At 41.2% G+C, this 16426-nt stretch overlaps 1 protein-coding gene across 1 annotated transcript in view; it reads right to left on the bottom strand.

The window, feature by feature from the left end:
* Positions 1 to 16341, bottom strand: part of galnt2 (polypeptide N-acetylgalactosaminyltransferase 2) — a 75770-nt gene extending 59429 nt beyond the window's left edge. Inside the window, exon 1 of the mRNA XM_008124424.3 lies at positions 16132 to 16341. Coding sequence (XP_008122631.1) covers positions 16132 to 16242 — 111 coding nt within the window. The 5' untranslated portion in view covers positions 16243 to 16341. The remainder of the gene's footprint in view (positions 1 to 16131) is intronic.
* Positions 16342 to 16426: the final 85 nt, after the last annotated feature.

Raw genomic sequence — 16426 nt, 5'->3', positions numbered from 1 at the left:
ATTCAAAATGATTAATAAGTTTTATACAACTCAGATCCAAATAATCCAAAAGACTGCATCTCTTTTTATGAATGTACTGACTTTTCAATTCCTAATGGAAAGGCTTTCATTTGTTCCCACTGTCACAGGCACATTTTTTGCGGACACATTAAAGGGCCACCCTGATGATTATTCCCAAAGTCAGAAGCTCCCTTCCATGTGAGGCTACATTGGCCCTTTCTCAGCTTTCCTCCAATGGCAGCAAAGGCATTTTTCACTTACACAGGATTTTGTTTAATAACTGGTTGATGAAAAGGAATCTTTTAATGGACAATGTTACGCATCTATCACAGTTGATGCGTTTTAAACTATTTTATATTAGTGTAATCTAATGTCTAACAGAATAGTTTGCTGTTATTGTTTTACTACAGATCAAGCTGCCCTTGCCCAGATATTCAAAACCCTAAAAAATCTGAAATGTTTTCCTGATAGCCACTTGTTTCCACAATTGTGTCATAAGTGGTCTAGGTCATGAACTAATAAATTCATCCCAACCATAAAGAATACAACAACTATAGTTCTCAGTATTCAACATGAACCAAATCTCTACAATTTGGAAATCCAGTAACTTCAGCATTTCTTTTTTATACTGTGCCTCCTAACTTGCCTATTACAAACTTTTGGCAAAGTTGTTCAAAAGTCTTTCCCAAGTCCATTATTGATCAATGATACAAATCCAAGTTTGAGTTAAGTTCCCCATCAATAAAGAAAAAGTAGTGAACACACCAGAAGTGCCAGCTAATTCTCTAGCTGTACTGTAGACCTACATTTAGCAACATTCTTTTAAAAGCTCTGCCCAGTAAACCATGTAAGAAACTCTGGCATAGATGGACATCAAGACTGCCATATCCATGAAGCCTGTGCCAACTCTTATTTTTATTCAGTTGCTTCTAGCCAGGATTGACTAACTGGCAGTCTATCAAACTAAAAGGTCTTCAAAAAAATTCTCAGGTTTCTCTTATAGTAACACAAACATTAAGGATACATCTTGCAGAATCTAGTTATCATTAATATCTTTCCCGGTAGGCCTAGTTAGAGTAATCCCATTCTTTCTCATTTCAAGATTTTACTGCATGGTTTACTGCAGATGCACTGCTATAACCGAACAGTGAAAAATCTGTTCTTCCCATCCTACTTCACCATTATCCCAATTTTTATTTATTTATTTTATTTTAGGAATTTCTATGCCGCCTTTCTCCGCATGGTCTCAAGGCAGCTGACAACATCGTTAAAACAACAATATTACAAAAACCATTCAATAAAACACCATAAAAACCATGATTAAAAGATACCAATGCTGTTAAAAAAAAACTTCCAGCAAGACAGCATAAAAAGAAAAAAATGGGAACTGAGCAAAGATAAGAAGTTCTAAAGAAAAAGATCTTCGACAGAACCTCTGTTAACAGACATATGTCTGTGTTTTATCTTTGTCAGTCTTCCACAGTGCCAAGCAAACATAAAGCATTAATTCCTGTGAAGTGAGAAAGGCTACCAAGACCAAGAATTGCAGTTATTAGAAACTGTATTGTCAAACTTTAAATCTTCCTGTGATATGATTTTTAGAAATATTTATGGGAATAAGGATAAAAATACCTTGTCCTAAATATTTTTCATTACTCTAGATATTCTATAATCTATTTTTTTTCTGAACTTCTCTTTTTTATATATAGGGGAAAACATTTGGAAAAAATTGGGAGAGGAAGAAAAGTTCATCACATCTCCAGGCAGTTCACATCTCAGCTACAAAAATGTAGCTTGCATGATTTTGAAGTCCTATAGGAGGGAAGTAGTATATGTTCATCGCCTCTCCCAAGAGAGGAAGCAATAGATTGCAATGAACAAGAGATTGCATCCCTTCCAGCACCTTCAGGGAAACGCATATGCTCCTCCAAAGTCTCATGGGGAGACACTCAAAACACAGAATGGAGCCTAAAGTATATTTCAGAAGTAGGCAATGAAGTTATGCCCTTCATTTCAAAGTTACAAATTGGAAAGAGAATATACAATAACACTGCTTAAGATTTCTGTGCATGAGCAGTAGACAAATCTCAGGACGGAACACATAGAAATAAAATTGTGTAAGCAGCAAGCCTTTGGCTATCTTTGGATATTTCTAATAGGAATACAGGGTGCTTTAATATCTCGTTTTGAAGCAAAGACGCTATTAAAACAATATATTCTATATTAAACACCGTTCTTATCTTTCACAGCAGTTTATTATGGTATTTTTTAAACAATTATTTTGTCATTCAGCTGTCACCTAGAGAACACATCAGAAGAATGCCAGATGTTTTACTAACGGAACTGAAGAAAACATTTAGTAATTAAAGCTTCTTTTAAAAACATAATTAACCACCAGACTACATACATAACACTAACAGCTGCCCCTCAAACCAGTTGCCAACTTGTTGGAATAATTATTTAAACACAATATCCACAGGGAAGGGAGGCCATGAGCAACTAAATTTTTGTTGTGGCCATGAAGAATTTTAAGGTCTATGCTGATAGTAGTTCTTATTAGCAATCACTGTGGACAGCCACTTCTTATACAACATGCTTTTTACCACATGTGACAAAGGTTTTACTCTTGCCTGCAAGTTACTTAATTACAGAAAAAATTCAAATAGTGGCCTCATTAGCCATACAGCCCAAACTCTCACTACGTGTTAAACTAGCAGTTTGCCAATTTACAAGTAGGATAGTTGAAAGCTCCTTAAAATCACGCTATGGCAAACACCCAACAAGCATGAAATATAAATAGTATCTATTAAAAGGAACTGCTTTTATGCAATTTCCAAAACAGCAATGACAAAACTTGCAACTGTTTTTAATATTCAAAACCAAATGTGTATTAAAATGGTATTTGTTGTTTGCAAAAGAACTCTTTTGCCAGAACAAAGTTCTACACAAATATTGTACAATTATTTCAGCATCTAAAGGTTCATCAAATTTGGCACTAAATCTTTACTTCAAACAAGAATGTGGTCATTTTAGATTAAATCTTCAAGCCATAAAAAGGAAGAACTCATACTGATCCAAAAGAAAGATTCCAAAGTCCAAGTGGAGAGCAACAAAATCAATTAAATGCCATATAAATGTGAACAGTATTTTGCATCTTTCATTTCTCTTCATCATGATAAATGTTAAAAATAAAAAGGGATGGGTAGGGGAAAAGGCAAATGCTAGCTTGTTAAATCTACAACATTAAGGAGGAATCACAGATTTGGTTAGATAGCTCAGGGTAGCACAGAAACAGCACAGTCACACCTTCCCTCTTGCAAGTAATATGAAGGTTAAGTGGTTGCTTCTTTTATCTTCACCTTCCAATAAGTGCGCATCCTCGGCATCATTTCTGTCTTGGCTCTCTATCAGAGTTATTAGCTGAATGTCCTGCTCATTGTTTTCTTGATCATTCTTCTCTACTACCAACAACCTTCATTGCCAACCATGACCTTCACAAGCTGAAGGTCAGCAAGCTTTCTGCCTCTGAGGCACTTCACCAGCCTATTTTTCCTCCAAGTCCCCAACTAGCTAATCTATCACCCATCAGGGGAACAGAGGAGGCAACTGCCATGTCAGTGCCCACGTATTTGTTGGGGAACCCACCTGGGGTTAGGGAGCACTGCACTGGGCTGCCACCTACATTTGTGGCCACATAGAGTGGGACACTCAGAAAATCAGCAACTGCAGTTATTCTCCTCCACCCTTTTCTGGCTGTCCTTCCCGTTGCCACACTCCATGACCTTCTTCTGTTGTTGTCACTCCCTCCATCTTTCTTTTCTCTTCCCTTTAAAATCCCATCTTTTTCTCAGCCTCCATGTACCTCATTCCATTCTTCTCATACTGCAGCTGAGTCCTGAGCACTGCCACTTTCACCAGCCTGGTGCTTGTCTGTACTTTCCAATGTCTTCTGCTGCTCAGTCGTTTAGTCGTCCCCGACTCTTCGTGACCTCATGGACCAGTCCACGCCAGAGCTCCCTGTCAGCCGTCACCGCCCCCGCCCCCTGGTTCCTTCAAGGTCAAGCCAGTCACTTCCAGGATACCATCCATCCATCTTGCCCTTGGTTGGCCTCTCTTCCTATTTCCTTCCATTTCCCCCAGCATCGTGATCTTTTCCAAGCTTTCCTGTTTCCTCATGATGTGGCCAAAATACTTCAGCTTTGCCTCTAATATCCTTCCCTCCAGTGTCTACATTACTTAATTCAACTTTTAATAATTTTTTAAAAATCTATCACCTAAAATTAATTCCCAGCTTTGCTAATACACAAACTGCAATTTTTTAGTTTATTTACAGCTTTGTGTCCTGTTTGTGATCTTCTCATAGATATCTGGCTGCCACATGGAACAACACTGCACAAAATAGGGCTCGAAGCTGATTAAATATATTGCTTATATTTCTTCGGTTCCTTGATCTATAACTGAGAATGAGGAAACCGTGTGTTTTGTTTAAGGCTGGAGAGTACTACAGGTTATTGCTGAATTTAATACATTCAAAGATGGAAGACCATTTGATCCCGTACTTCTTGGCCTTAGCAGTCCAATGAATACAAAACCTACATTGATAAGCTCCTAAAACTGAGACTAAACACAAGTTCTGTTGCTACAATAGCAACCCAGATTTTCTCTTCCCTTCTGCTTCTTCACTTCATAACCAGCCTGATTAAGGATCCTATGTACTTGCTCATTACATTTTGCAAAGTTTGGGTTGATTCTCATAAGGGTGTTGCCCAACCTTAAATCATAAAATATTCAAGATATGTTTTCTATTACCAGCATTCGTTTGATAATAATTATTTCAAACTGTGATAATTTAACCACAAAACATTTATCTGTAATATTCCTTGGAATATGGACCATGCCTACACATACGGTTTAGATTAACTATCACTTCTGATCCTATCAAAGTTCTCCTTTACAGACTAGCAAAACAGCAAGGAAAAAAACCTCATTTTTCTATTTCTTAATGAGTAACAGTCTATGAATAAATGGCAGATTACTTTGAAATCATTTTAATGAATAAAAACTCCAGATTAAATCTCTAAGTAAAACAATTGTTTTCCCACTTTTTTAAAAAAGTATTTAAAACTTTTTCAATAAAGTTTTCCAATTGTTCACAGGCATACAAACTACCTGAAGAACAGCTTCTGCAAGCTATATGCCACCAAGAACAAGAGCGATCCTACTCAAAAAGGGCACTGCTGAACACTCATTTATGTACATGTGATAAGACAGGTGAATAAAGAACTGAAGGAACATTGCGCAAGTATAAATGTAACAAAGAAATTAAATGGAATGTTTTATAACAACAAAACTATTGATGGAAAATAACATATAAAACGTCACCAAGTTGTTAAGAAAGCCTAACCTATAAATTAACACAAAATGCAAGTTGAGTTTTTCATCCTTAAACTGTGGTCTGTTTGACATTCTTCTGGAAGAGAGTCTTTAAAAACTGGAAAATATTCAGCCACTTTTTCAGGTCACTGGGAAAAATGCCAGAACTGCCTCATTCAGTAATCCTCTGTTCACCTGCCTGGCAAACATCCATATACGAAAGCTACATAAGTCACCTGCACACTGCAGTGGGGACAATTAATCATCATTGGAAAGTTAAATAATCCAAGTTTTACATACACATATATAAAAAGTACACCAAACAACAACTTGATCACCTATTTTTAGCATCACGTTGACTGACAGCAGTCTGTTGAGTTTCATGACATGACTCAATTTTGTGGGAAGATCAACACTAATATACTACAGTGCATACAGTACTTCGTGCCCTTCAAAAGGGGGAATACCTAACATCTCATTAATTTGGTGAAGTATCCACAATGTGTGGATAGCTTGGGGCTTCATTTAGAAGATGTCATCGGTTAAGATAGACTATTACCCATGCAGGACTCAGGCAGATGGCTGGGAACTTCAGTGAATCAATCGTGATCTTAATTTTTACAAGGTAAGTAACATTCAAAGAAGAACTAATACAATGATTTTCCCTTTCTCCAAAGAAAAGAAAGAATGATAACCTATTGTGTGTGTGTTTTGAAGAAAATGCAAGTCATTATACTATTTCCTCTTCAAAACCTCAGTTCCACAAACAGAAGGATTTCTTCCTTTAATGCTGAAGGCACCTTATTATAAATATGAAAAATCAACTTTTATAACGTCTCTTATTTTCCAAACCTTTCAAAAGTGTATTCTGGAGAGATCCTCAAACATTTGCTGAGAGCACAAGTGAAAACATATAAGAGGAGGCAAGGCTATCAGACAAAATACCGTAATTGTTCTTTACTTCCACCAGTTAAAAGCATTCCCTGAGCTGGATCCTATTTAAGGAATGTTTCTACTGGAAGAAGCAAAATCAGAATGGAACCCAGTGTCATATATGAACACTTGGTTCATAACTCTGGCTTCTTCAAATATAGATATGTGGCTGTCATTCTAACTGAAGGATATATCTTGTTTGTTTTAGAATGCGTAAGCAATCTTGCTTTTGGCAATAAGCAAGTTGCTTACTAGGACTTCAAGCAAAAATAAACAGGATTGCACTGTAAGTGTGCATACAGAGCCTGGGAAAATTGGGGGGGGGGATAATTTCAGGGTAATGACATACAAAGTGTTTAAAACGAGGTATTCAAATATCTCTATTTCTCAAAAGATTTTTCTGTATGACCTAAAACATTTTATGGACAGAACCTTTCTCAATTGTTTTGGTTGTGTTGTTTGTTTGTTTGTTTTACAATAAATGCTTGATATGTGGCACTACAAAAATTAAGGAAATAAATTAATTTTTACTGACCATGGAGCTTCATTTATAGCAACAAAACTGTACTGATTTTATTAATAAATTGGGTGGGGGGACATTTGATATAGCTTCAGAATTTTCACAAATGTTACATTTGTAATATTGTATTTCGAAATAGGCATATCTGTAAAATCAATGTTTACGTAGTATATAAACATTCAACTAAATAATATTTTCATTTAAACAACTTGACTTTACACTTGACCTCACTTTCTTACTGTTTTACTTATTGCATTAGAAGCCCCCGGTGGCGCAATGGGTTAAACCCTTGTGCTGGCAGGACTGCTGACCAAAACATCGGTGGTACGAATCCGGGGAGTGGGGCGAGCCTCCATCTGTCAGCTCCTGCTTCCCATGTGGGGACATGAGTGAAGCCTCCCACAGGATGGTAAAACACCCGTGTTTCCCCTAGGTAACGTCCTTGCAGACAGACAGTTCTCTCACACCAAAAGCAACTTGCAGTTTCTCAAGTCCCTCCTGACACATAAAAAAAAACCTTATAGCATTTTCACATTATTTTCCCCATTAAAGGAAACTATTTCTTCAGGGATTTATTCATGTATAGAGTACTTACAGCAAACAATCCCATGGTTCTGAAAAATCTCTCTCTCTCAATACACAATGCCAAGAACAAATTTAAATGACTGGTTAACGGACCTGTAACAGGACACCATTCAAGCAAACTATAAAAATAAGGAATACACTTACGGCAATAAACAACAAAACTAAATTGGAAACCTCTAAGTTGTTAAACTATATGAAGGTTGCCAACAGTGCAATATAAACTAGGATAGGGACAATCCATTTACTACCTATGAGATAAAACTAGACCTGAGACAAATTTATTTATCCCCTGGTGGTCCTATTAAGCTCTTAAACAAAATCTGATAAATATTTTGTCCATACATTTAGTAATAATTAAAAGTATTTTTTAGAAGTTGACATGCATCTCTGTAACATTTCTTTGGCTTTTCTGTCTAATGGTCAAGCTGTAGGAGAATCCATGTTTTCCTTAATTATAAAGCTGCTGGTTTCAAGTGAGAGACTTTTATTACATAAAACCTGTTGATATATGCTATATGTAGATTTGACAAAGGTCATACATTTATAGATATAATTTGGTGTGAGCCAAAGATAGCCACAGGCTGCATGGGGATCTCACTGTACCCATGATTTCTCACAAACACAGAAGCTCAGAGGCATAATTCACAAGTTTAGCTAACGGAAGCCTAAACTTCACAGAAATTAAAAATTGGCCACCAGGCTTCCAGAGGTTGCCTTTCCCTAACATATGTTACATTGTAGATACCATAAAATGAATCTGACAGCAAAGTTGACTTCATGCCTCAAGGCTATTACTTGAAAGATGGAATAGCCACCAAGAATGCAAAGGTTGCCCATCCCTAATCTTAAGAGAGCTAATGAATTGATAGAAAAGACTGTTTCAGGAAATTCCTAGTTCTGAACGCACCTCTGCCAGGAACTCACTAGACAAGCTGTTCTCAATCACAATAGCTTCATTTGCACTAGGAGGTATATTATTTTACTTTATATAATTGTAAGAATACATATAATGTCTTTTGAATGCTTGAAACATTTTTACTCAGACAAGACAAGATGTAGAATACAATTGTAGTTAATATCCACAAGCTATGCCTCTAGAAAAACACAGGCATTAGTTAGCCTTCATTAATACAATTACATTGTTTTCACTGGGGAAACTTAAATTTTGGTAAGTAGTTGAGAATCAGTGTTAAGACCAGGACCCGAGGGACTAGTTTTCAAATTCCATCCTTCAGACATAAAGTTTGTTTGTGATCCAATTCCATCCTTCAGACATAAAGTTTGTTTGTGATCCAATTCCATCCTTCAGACATAAAGTTTGTTTGTGATCCTATGCCAGCTGTGGACAAGTCCACAGGTGCTAAGAGCTAATTCTGCTCTCGCTGGCACCTTCTGGAGCACCAGAGGCAACACTGTGTCACTTAACTGTTGCAATTTTCAGTCAAAACCAGGGGGAAAGGCGATGGGGAAATTTGGTAGATGACGCAGACTCCCATGCCTGTGTGAATTTGCATTACAAATCATCCAAAAACAGTCACTCTAAAAATAAACATATGTATTCAGTTTTGTGCAGCTCATACTTAACTAGAGTCCAGCAAGCCTATCCCTTTCTATGTTCTTTACCACTTGCAGGGACAGCCATCTGGCGGTCTACTCAGACCCAAAGGATATTTTGCATGTATGCATAATACTGTAAGAAATTAAAAGCTAAAAATGAGGTACTAGTGAGGTGAAGTGACACCACATGAAAGAAGAGGGAGAAGCAGCAGCAAACAGACTGGATTTTACAATGCAGTGGTCCATAACTATAAAGGCATTCTGTGATTAAAGAGACATTTGCATCCTTAGCCTTCATCAAAATGCTAATCTATTTTCACGCCCTGTCATAAGGTCCAAACTTCAAGCAACTAAATCTGAAATGTCAGTGCTGTAATCATTTACCTTATAGATATAAGAGTAACATGAATATTCAGTTAGCTTCCTGATTTCTTGCAGAAAGATTCCTATTCACAAAATAAACAGTGCCCATTTTTCTTTCAAGGTCTGACAACGCCCCATGTTAATGAGGCTTTTACAACAATTTCAAAAGCTATTATATTTATACACCTTTCCCTCTCTTTGCAGTTACTAAACCATTCTAGAATGCTGGGATTAAATGTTATGCTTCGCTGACAGAAAATAGAAACCTACACCATGAATCCATGTGTAATTGTTAATCTCCCCACTTGTAGTCAGAGTCCTTCAACCCCACAGAGCCATTATTTTACAATTTCTTCACTTTTGATGCCCCTGTCCATCTTGCCAACATTGTCTTTTAGTTTTCACATTTTCAAGCCCTAAAAAGGAGGTTTTATCCTAAACAAGACATCTCTCTTAAGAATACAAATGTCAATAGCAATCTTCATACAGATAATAAACTATTAATCTGTAAAACTCTGGACCCTACTTTAATGTTGTTTGTCAAAGACACTGAAGAGAACTATATCCACTTTGCAGGCACATAATGAAAGGAATGTTTACAAGTGCTACTAATTTATTTATAATCAAAATCATTGTCTAAATTCATATTATTAAAATAAATGGTTGAGTAACTGATCTGAATTTAAATGTAAACTTATTTTGTATTACATGTTAATAAAGCAGTTTTGTAATGTCTTGTTTGTACTCATTATCAGACCATGCTAACTCTGCTGCTGAGTATGCATATCCAGTGTGGAACACATCTCACCACGTTAAAACAGTGGATGTGGCTCTTAATGTGACATGCCGCATTTATCACAGGATGTCTATGCCCAACACCACTGGAGAAATTATACTGTTTGCCATCAATGCATCACCTGACATCCGCCGGGAAGTAGCAGCCTGTAATGAAAGAACCAAGGCATTGACATCTCTGGCCCATCCTCTGCTCTGACATCAGCCGGCAAGTCAATGCCCTAAATGAAGAAATAGCTTCCTAAGATCTACAGAGATACTCACAGGAACACCACAGCAAGCGAGAGCCCAAAGGTGGCAGGCAAAAACGTGGAACCTCAATCATTGAGAGACTCCTTCCTGGGCCCACAGAAGATTGGGTGACCTGGAAAGTGCTGAACAGGCTGTACTCTGGCACCAAGAGATGCAGAGCCAATCTTAAGAAATGGGACTACAAAGTGGAGTCCACGACATGCAGGTGTGGACAAGAGCAAACCACAGACCACCAACTACAACGCAACCTGAGCCCTGCCACATGCACAATGGAGGACCTTCTCACTGAGAGATCAGAGGCACTCCAAGTGGCCAGCTTCTGGTCAAAGGACATTTAGCATAATGCCAAGTTGTTAACTTTGTTTACGTTTTTAAATACATTGTAACTGTACCCAATTCACTTCTGACGTGATAAAGAAAAAAATCAGACCATGGATAAACCTAACTCAAGGAAGGCCACCATCAAACACCACTTACTGCCAGAATTCTTACCTGACCAATGAATTATCATAATGTGCACAGATGTCTATGAATCTGTGGAGGGTCAAGTGGTGTAATATGGTATACTAGATCATAAAGGTCTACAGTATAAAGTATACAGTGTGTTAAAATGCTGAGCTGCTGAACTTGCGGACCAAAAGGTGCCAGGTTCAAATCCCGGGAGCAGAATGAGCACCCGCTGTTAGCCCCAGCTCCTGCCAACCTAGCAGTTCGAAAACATGCAAATGTGAGTAGATCAATAGCTACCGCTCCGGCAGGAAGGTAATGGCGCTCCATGCAGTCATGCCGGCCACATGACCTTGGAGGTGTCTACGGACAGTGCCGGCTCTTCGGCTTAGAAATGGAGATGAGCACCAACCCCCAGAGTTGGTCACGACTGGACTTAACGTCAGGGGAAAACCTTTAGCTTTAGCTTCACACTACCATGTGTCTTAAAAGTATTTATGGTTCTCTCATTGTGTGACTTATATCCATTTGTATTTGTTATAATTGATGTCTGTACAAAAGTGAGTACCGTGTCAGGACACTTTATAAACAGGATACCCAATTTTTTGTTTTGCATTGAGAACCATAAATACTTATAAGACACATGGTAGTGTGAAGTTAAATCCAGGCTCCCTTTCCGGCCTACCAGTTTATCCATACCTCACAACCTCTGAGAATGCCTGCCATAGATGTGGGCGAAATGTCAGGAGAGAATACCTCTGGAACATGGCCACACAGCCCGAAAGACATACAACAACCCTATGATCCCGGCCATGAAAGCCTTCAACAACATATATTAAGATTATTTTCCTTAAAAACCTTTATTGTCTAGTACACCATATTACACCACTTGACCCTCCAATAAATTATCATAGCCAGACACAGAAAAGATCAAACTGTTCACTCACAGGTAGTGAAACCACTTTTAGTGTTGAAAATCGTTCAACCATATTTAAACACTGAGAAATTCAAGCTAAAGGAGCCGAATGTATGGATACAAGTCTTCCCATTCCATAAATCATTGATTTATCCAGAGAAGTAAGGCCCCAGAGCAATTCCTCCCAACCTCCCCCATCCTGCTCAGAGCCCCCCCCCCCCCCGCGCTGCGACGTGGCTTGCTCTCGTTGGCTTGGAAGCGAGACGAGTTGGAAACCCAGCTGAAGTCCACAAAGAAACCATCTGCCTCGTGAAAAGAATGCCCTGCTTGCAAGGAAAGGGGAGGCGACCAAAACCTCTCCTCTCTTGAAGAGCCAGCCACTGAGGGAGGAACACACAGAGAGAGACACACACGCACAAAGCCCCTTCTCGTGTTTGGAGAAGCCGCCTCCTCGCCTGGGAGAGCGACCAGGGCAGCGCCTCCCCTTGTGTCCGGGTCTGGATGGGGAGGAAGGAGGCGGAAAGCGGAAGCAGGAGGGAAGGGCACACACTCCGGAGATCCATAGATTCGTAAGAAGAGACCTCCAGACCGGCTGCTATTTAGGAACAGGATAAGGCTCATTTGGCCAGGAGGTGCATGGTGAGCAATTTCCATAGCACCTCAAATCGAAGGGGGAAGCTAGCTATGTTGCTGTGAGTTTTCCGGACTGTATAGCCATGTACCAGAAGCATTCTCTCCTGATGTTTCACCCACATCTATGGCAGGCATCCTCAGAGGTTGTGCGGTCTGTTGGAAACTAGGCAAGAGGGAAATTTATCTATCTAGCTATCTTCTTTCTATCTATCTGTGGAATGATGTCCAGGGTGAGAGAAAGAACTCTTGTCTGTTTGAAGCAAGTGAGAATTTTGCAGTTGGCCAGCTTGAATAGCATTGAATAGCCTTGCAGCTTCCAAGTTTCTTAAATACTGGTAGCCAGATTTTGTTCAATGGAAATCAAGCGTGCCAAAAATCTGGCTACCAGTATTTAAAAACTCTAAAATCTTGACAGTAAATAAAGAACAACACTCAGAAGACAGGGGAATTCCAAACAAGAAACAATCAGGGCCAGCTAACACCTCCCAACAAAGGATTCCCCCGGCAGGAATCAGCCAGGCCTTAGAAGCTGCCAGGCTATTGAATATTAATCAAGATAGCCAACTGCAACATTCACATTTGACTCAGGCAGACAAGAGCTCTTTCTTCCACCCTGAATATTCCATATATATAAATCCCAGAAATGCTTGACCACTCCAACAACTATCATGTCAGACTACACAGAGAAGCCATTGAAATCCACAAGCATGTGGATAACTTCAACAGAAAGGAGGAAACCGTGAAAATGAAAAAAATGTGACTACCAGTATTAAAAAAAACTCAAAAATCAGAATAGTAAATAAGAAGCAACACTTTGAAAACAGAGGAGTTCTAGACATGGGAGCCAGTGGCAGGTAACGTCTCTGAACAAAGGATGCCCCCAGGCAGGAAGAAGCCAGGAGATGAAGCTATTCAATGCTAATTAAGGTGATTAACTACACATTCACACTGGCCTCCAACTGGCAAAGAGTTCTTCTCTCACCCTGGACTTTCCACAGATATATTTAAATCTTCCTTGCTTAGTTTCTCCATACCTCATAACCTCTGAGGATGCCTACCATAGATGTGGGCAAAACATCAGGAGAGAATACTTCTAGAACATGGCCACACAACCCAGAAACCATACAACAACCCATACACACACACAGTAGAGTCTCACTTATCCAACATAAACGGGCTGGTAGAACGTTGGATAAGCGAATATGTTGGATAATAAGGAGAAATTAAGGAGAAGCCTATTAAACATCAAATTAGGTTATGATTTTACAAACTAAGCACCAAAACATCATGTTATACAACAAATTTGACAGAAAAAGTAGTTCAATAGGCAGTAATGCTACGTAGTAATTACTGTATTTACAAATTTAGCACCAAAATATCACAATGTATTGAAAACATTGACTACAAAAATGCATTGGATAATTCAGAATGTTGGATAAGAGAATGTTGGATAAGTGAGACTCTACACACACACACACACACACACACAAATGAAAGGTTTTCGTGAGATATCTTGTGCCTCATCCATTTTGTTATTGTAGTTATGCGCCTGTATCTCTTATAAGGGGTTGAGTTTAATCTCCCCTTTGCTAGTAAAACTGAAAGACTATCGTGAAATGATGCATGTCTAAAAAGTGTGTCACAATGTTTGGAAAGCTCCAATTTAGTCACAAGATGGCTGCACGAACATAGCAGGGGGTAAAAGCCCTGGCAACACAACTTGAAGGGAACAAGAAAGATACAACCCCCATGTGGTCTTTCCAAGAAATCACAGAGTCAGAATAGACCCCAAGGGTCACCTCATCCCACCCTCTGTCATGTAGGAAGGGGATAAGGAATATCTGGCCAGAAGGGGGGAGCCGAGTACAGCAAGGGGTGAACCCTGGCAGCAGAACTTGAAGGGAGGGAGAAAGCTAACAATGATTGCAAGATGTAAGTGTGGGGTTGAAAGAGACCCCAAGGGGCAGTCCAACCCCATACTGACATGCAGGAATGGAGTAAGGAACACGTAAGCAGGAGGTGAGCACAGAGTATCGCATGAGATGAACCCAGGCACCATACTTTGAAGGGAAGGAGACATCTGTGTTCATAAATCTTTGCAAATCATGGTAGAGACTACCAGGGCCATCCAGTCCAACCTAAGTCTGTCATGCAGGAACACACAATCAAAGGGTTGCTGTGAGTTTTCCAGGCTGTATGGTCATGTTACAGAAGCATTCTTTCCTGACGTTTCGCGTGCATCTATGGCAGGCATCCACAGAGGTTGTGAGGTCTGTTGGAAACTAGTCAAGTGGGTTTATATATCTGTGGAAAGTCCAGGTTGGGAGAAAGAACTCATGTCTGTTTGAGGAAGGTGTTAATGTTTCAATTGGTCACCTTGCTTAGTATTGTATAGCCGTTCAGCTTCAAGGCCTGACTGCTTACTGCCTGGGGGAATCCTTTGTTGGGAGGTGTTAGCAGGATTCTCCCACACTGAACAATTCACAGATATATAAACCCCACGTGACCTCTGACGATGCCTGCCATAGATGCAGGCGAAAAGTCAGGAGAGAATATTTCTGGAACATAGCCATACAGCCCGAAAAACTCACAGCAAGCCAGTGATTCTGGCCGTGAAAGCTTTTGACAACACACAATCAAAACTCTCTGAACCATATCACACTGTGGAAAAGCTCTTGCCACGAGGAAGTTCTTCCTAAGGGGTAGGTAAAATGTTTCCCTGACTTTTGACTCCACAGACCTTCAGAGGCAGAAGAGCACAAGCCCGCTGCCTCCTCATGGAAAGAGACCTCCTTTCGGGTGTTTAAACATGGAAGCAGCATGCAGCACTTCCTCCCCGCGAGGGAGGGAGGCAGGCAGACCCTGGTGCGCCCAAGGCCAAGAAGGCGCAACAGCCTGGCTGGGTTTCAGCCGGAAAGGAGCTCCTCGTGGCGCCCCCCCCCCCCCCATTCCTCAATGCACATACACACACAGGGACCCTGTTCCCATGGAAGAAACCACGAGGCACCCCAGTTTCCCCAGAGAGAAGCCTGCGTGGAAAGGAAGGAAGGAAGGAAGGAAGGAAGGAAGGAAGGAAGGAAGGAAGGAAGGAAGGAAGGAAGGGGGAGAGGGAAAGAAGGAGGAAGAGCGGAAGGAAGGGAGGAGTGGAGGAAGAGAGACAGGAAGGAGGAGAGGCAAGGAAGGAGGAGAGGAAGAGAGAAAAGGAGGCAGAGAGGAAGGAGCAGAGGCAAGGAGGAAGAGAAGAAGGGAAGTAGAGATGCAGGTTGGGAGGTAGAGGGAAAAAGGATGAGAGGAAAGGAGGAAGAAACAGGCAGGGAGGAAGGGAGGATGAGAGGGAGGGAGGGAGGGAGGAAGTAAGAAATGGAGGGAGAGAGGAAAGAAGGAAGTCAGGAAGGAAAAGAGGAGGGGAGGGAGAAAGGAAGGGAGGAAGAGAGTGAGGAAGGGAGTCCTCCATGGGAGGAGAAAGGCGAAGGAGGAGGGAGGGGAAGGAGCGAGGAGCCTGAGGTAAATGAAGGAGCCTCGGCAGGAAGGAAGGAAAGCAGGCAGGCAGGCAGGCGGGGAAGCCTTGAGGAGAAGGTCCAGCGAGGCTTCCTTGTCGCCAAGCGAGGGGTCTGGGGGAGAAGAGCGTGAGGCGGAAGCTCCGGCTGAGGTGAAGGGAAGGGGTCGGGGTTTGACGGGGAGGCTGCGTGGGGGGGAGGCGCCACCCTGCCTCCTCGCTCTCTCCCTCCCTCTTCTCCTCTCCTCTCCTCGTCCTCACCTTCCTGGCTCCGCCGGCGAGCGCGGCGCTGCCCCCGGAGTACATGTAGTAGGCGATGCCGAGCACCCAGAGGAAGGCGAAGCAGAGCAGCAGCCGAGACTTGCGCCGCATCCTCCCGCCCGCCCAGTGCTGCAGCCGCGGCACCAGCCGCCGCCAGGCCAGCAGGAAAGGGGCGGCAGGCGCTGCCGCTGCCGCCTCCTCCTCCCTCCCTCCTCCCTCCCTCTCTCTGCCGCCGCGCAGGGGTCAAAGCGCAGAGGGCGCGCCCCCACCCTCTGGCCAATCGCCGGCCGCCATG

Source organism: Anolis carolinensis, unplaced genomic scaffold (assembly GCF_035594765.1).
Source record: "Anolis carolinensis isolate JA03-04 unplaced genomic scaffold, rAnoCar3.1.pri scaffold_32, whole genome shotgun sequence".
Lineage (NCBI taxonomy): Eukaryota > Metazoa > Chordata > Lepidosauria > Squamata > Dactyloidae > Anolis > Anolis carolinensis.
Note: the sequence above shows the minus strand (reverse complement) of the source record. Positions and strands in the feature narration are given on the sequence as shown.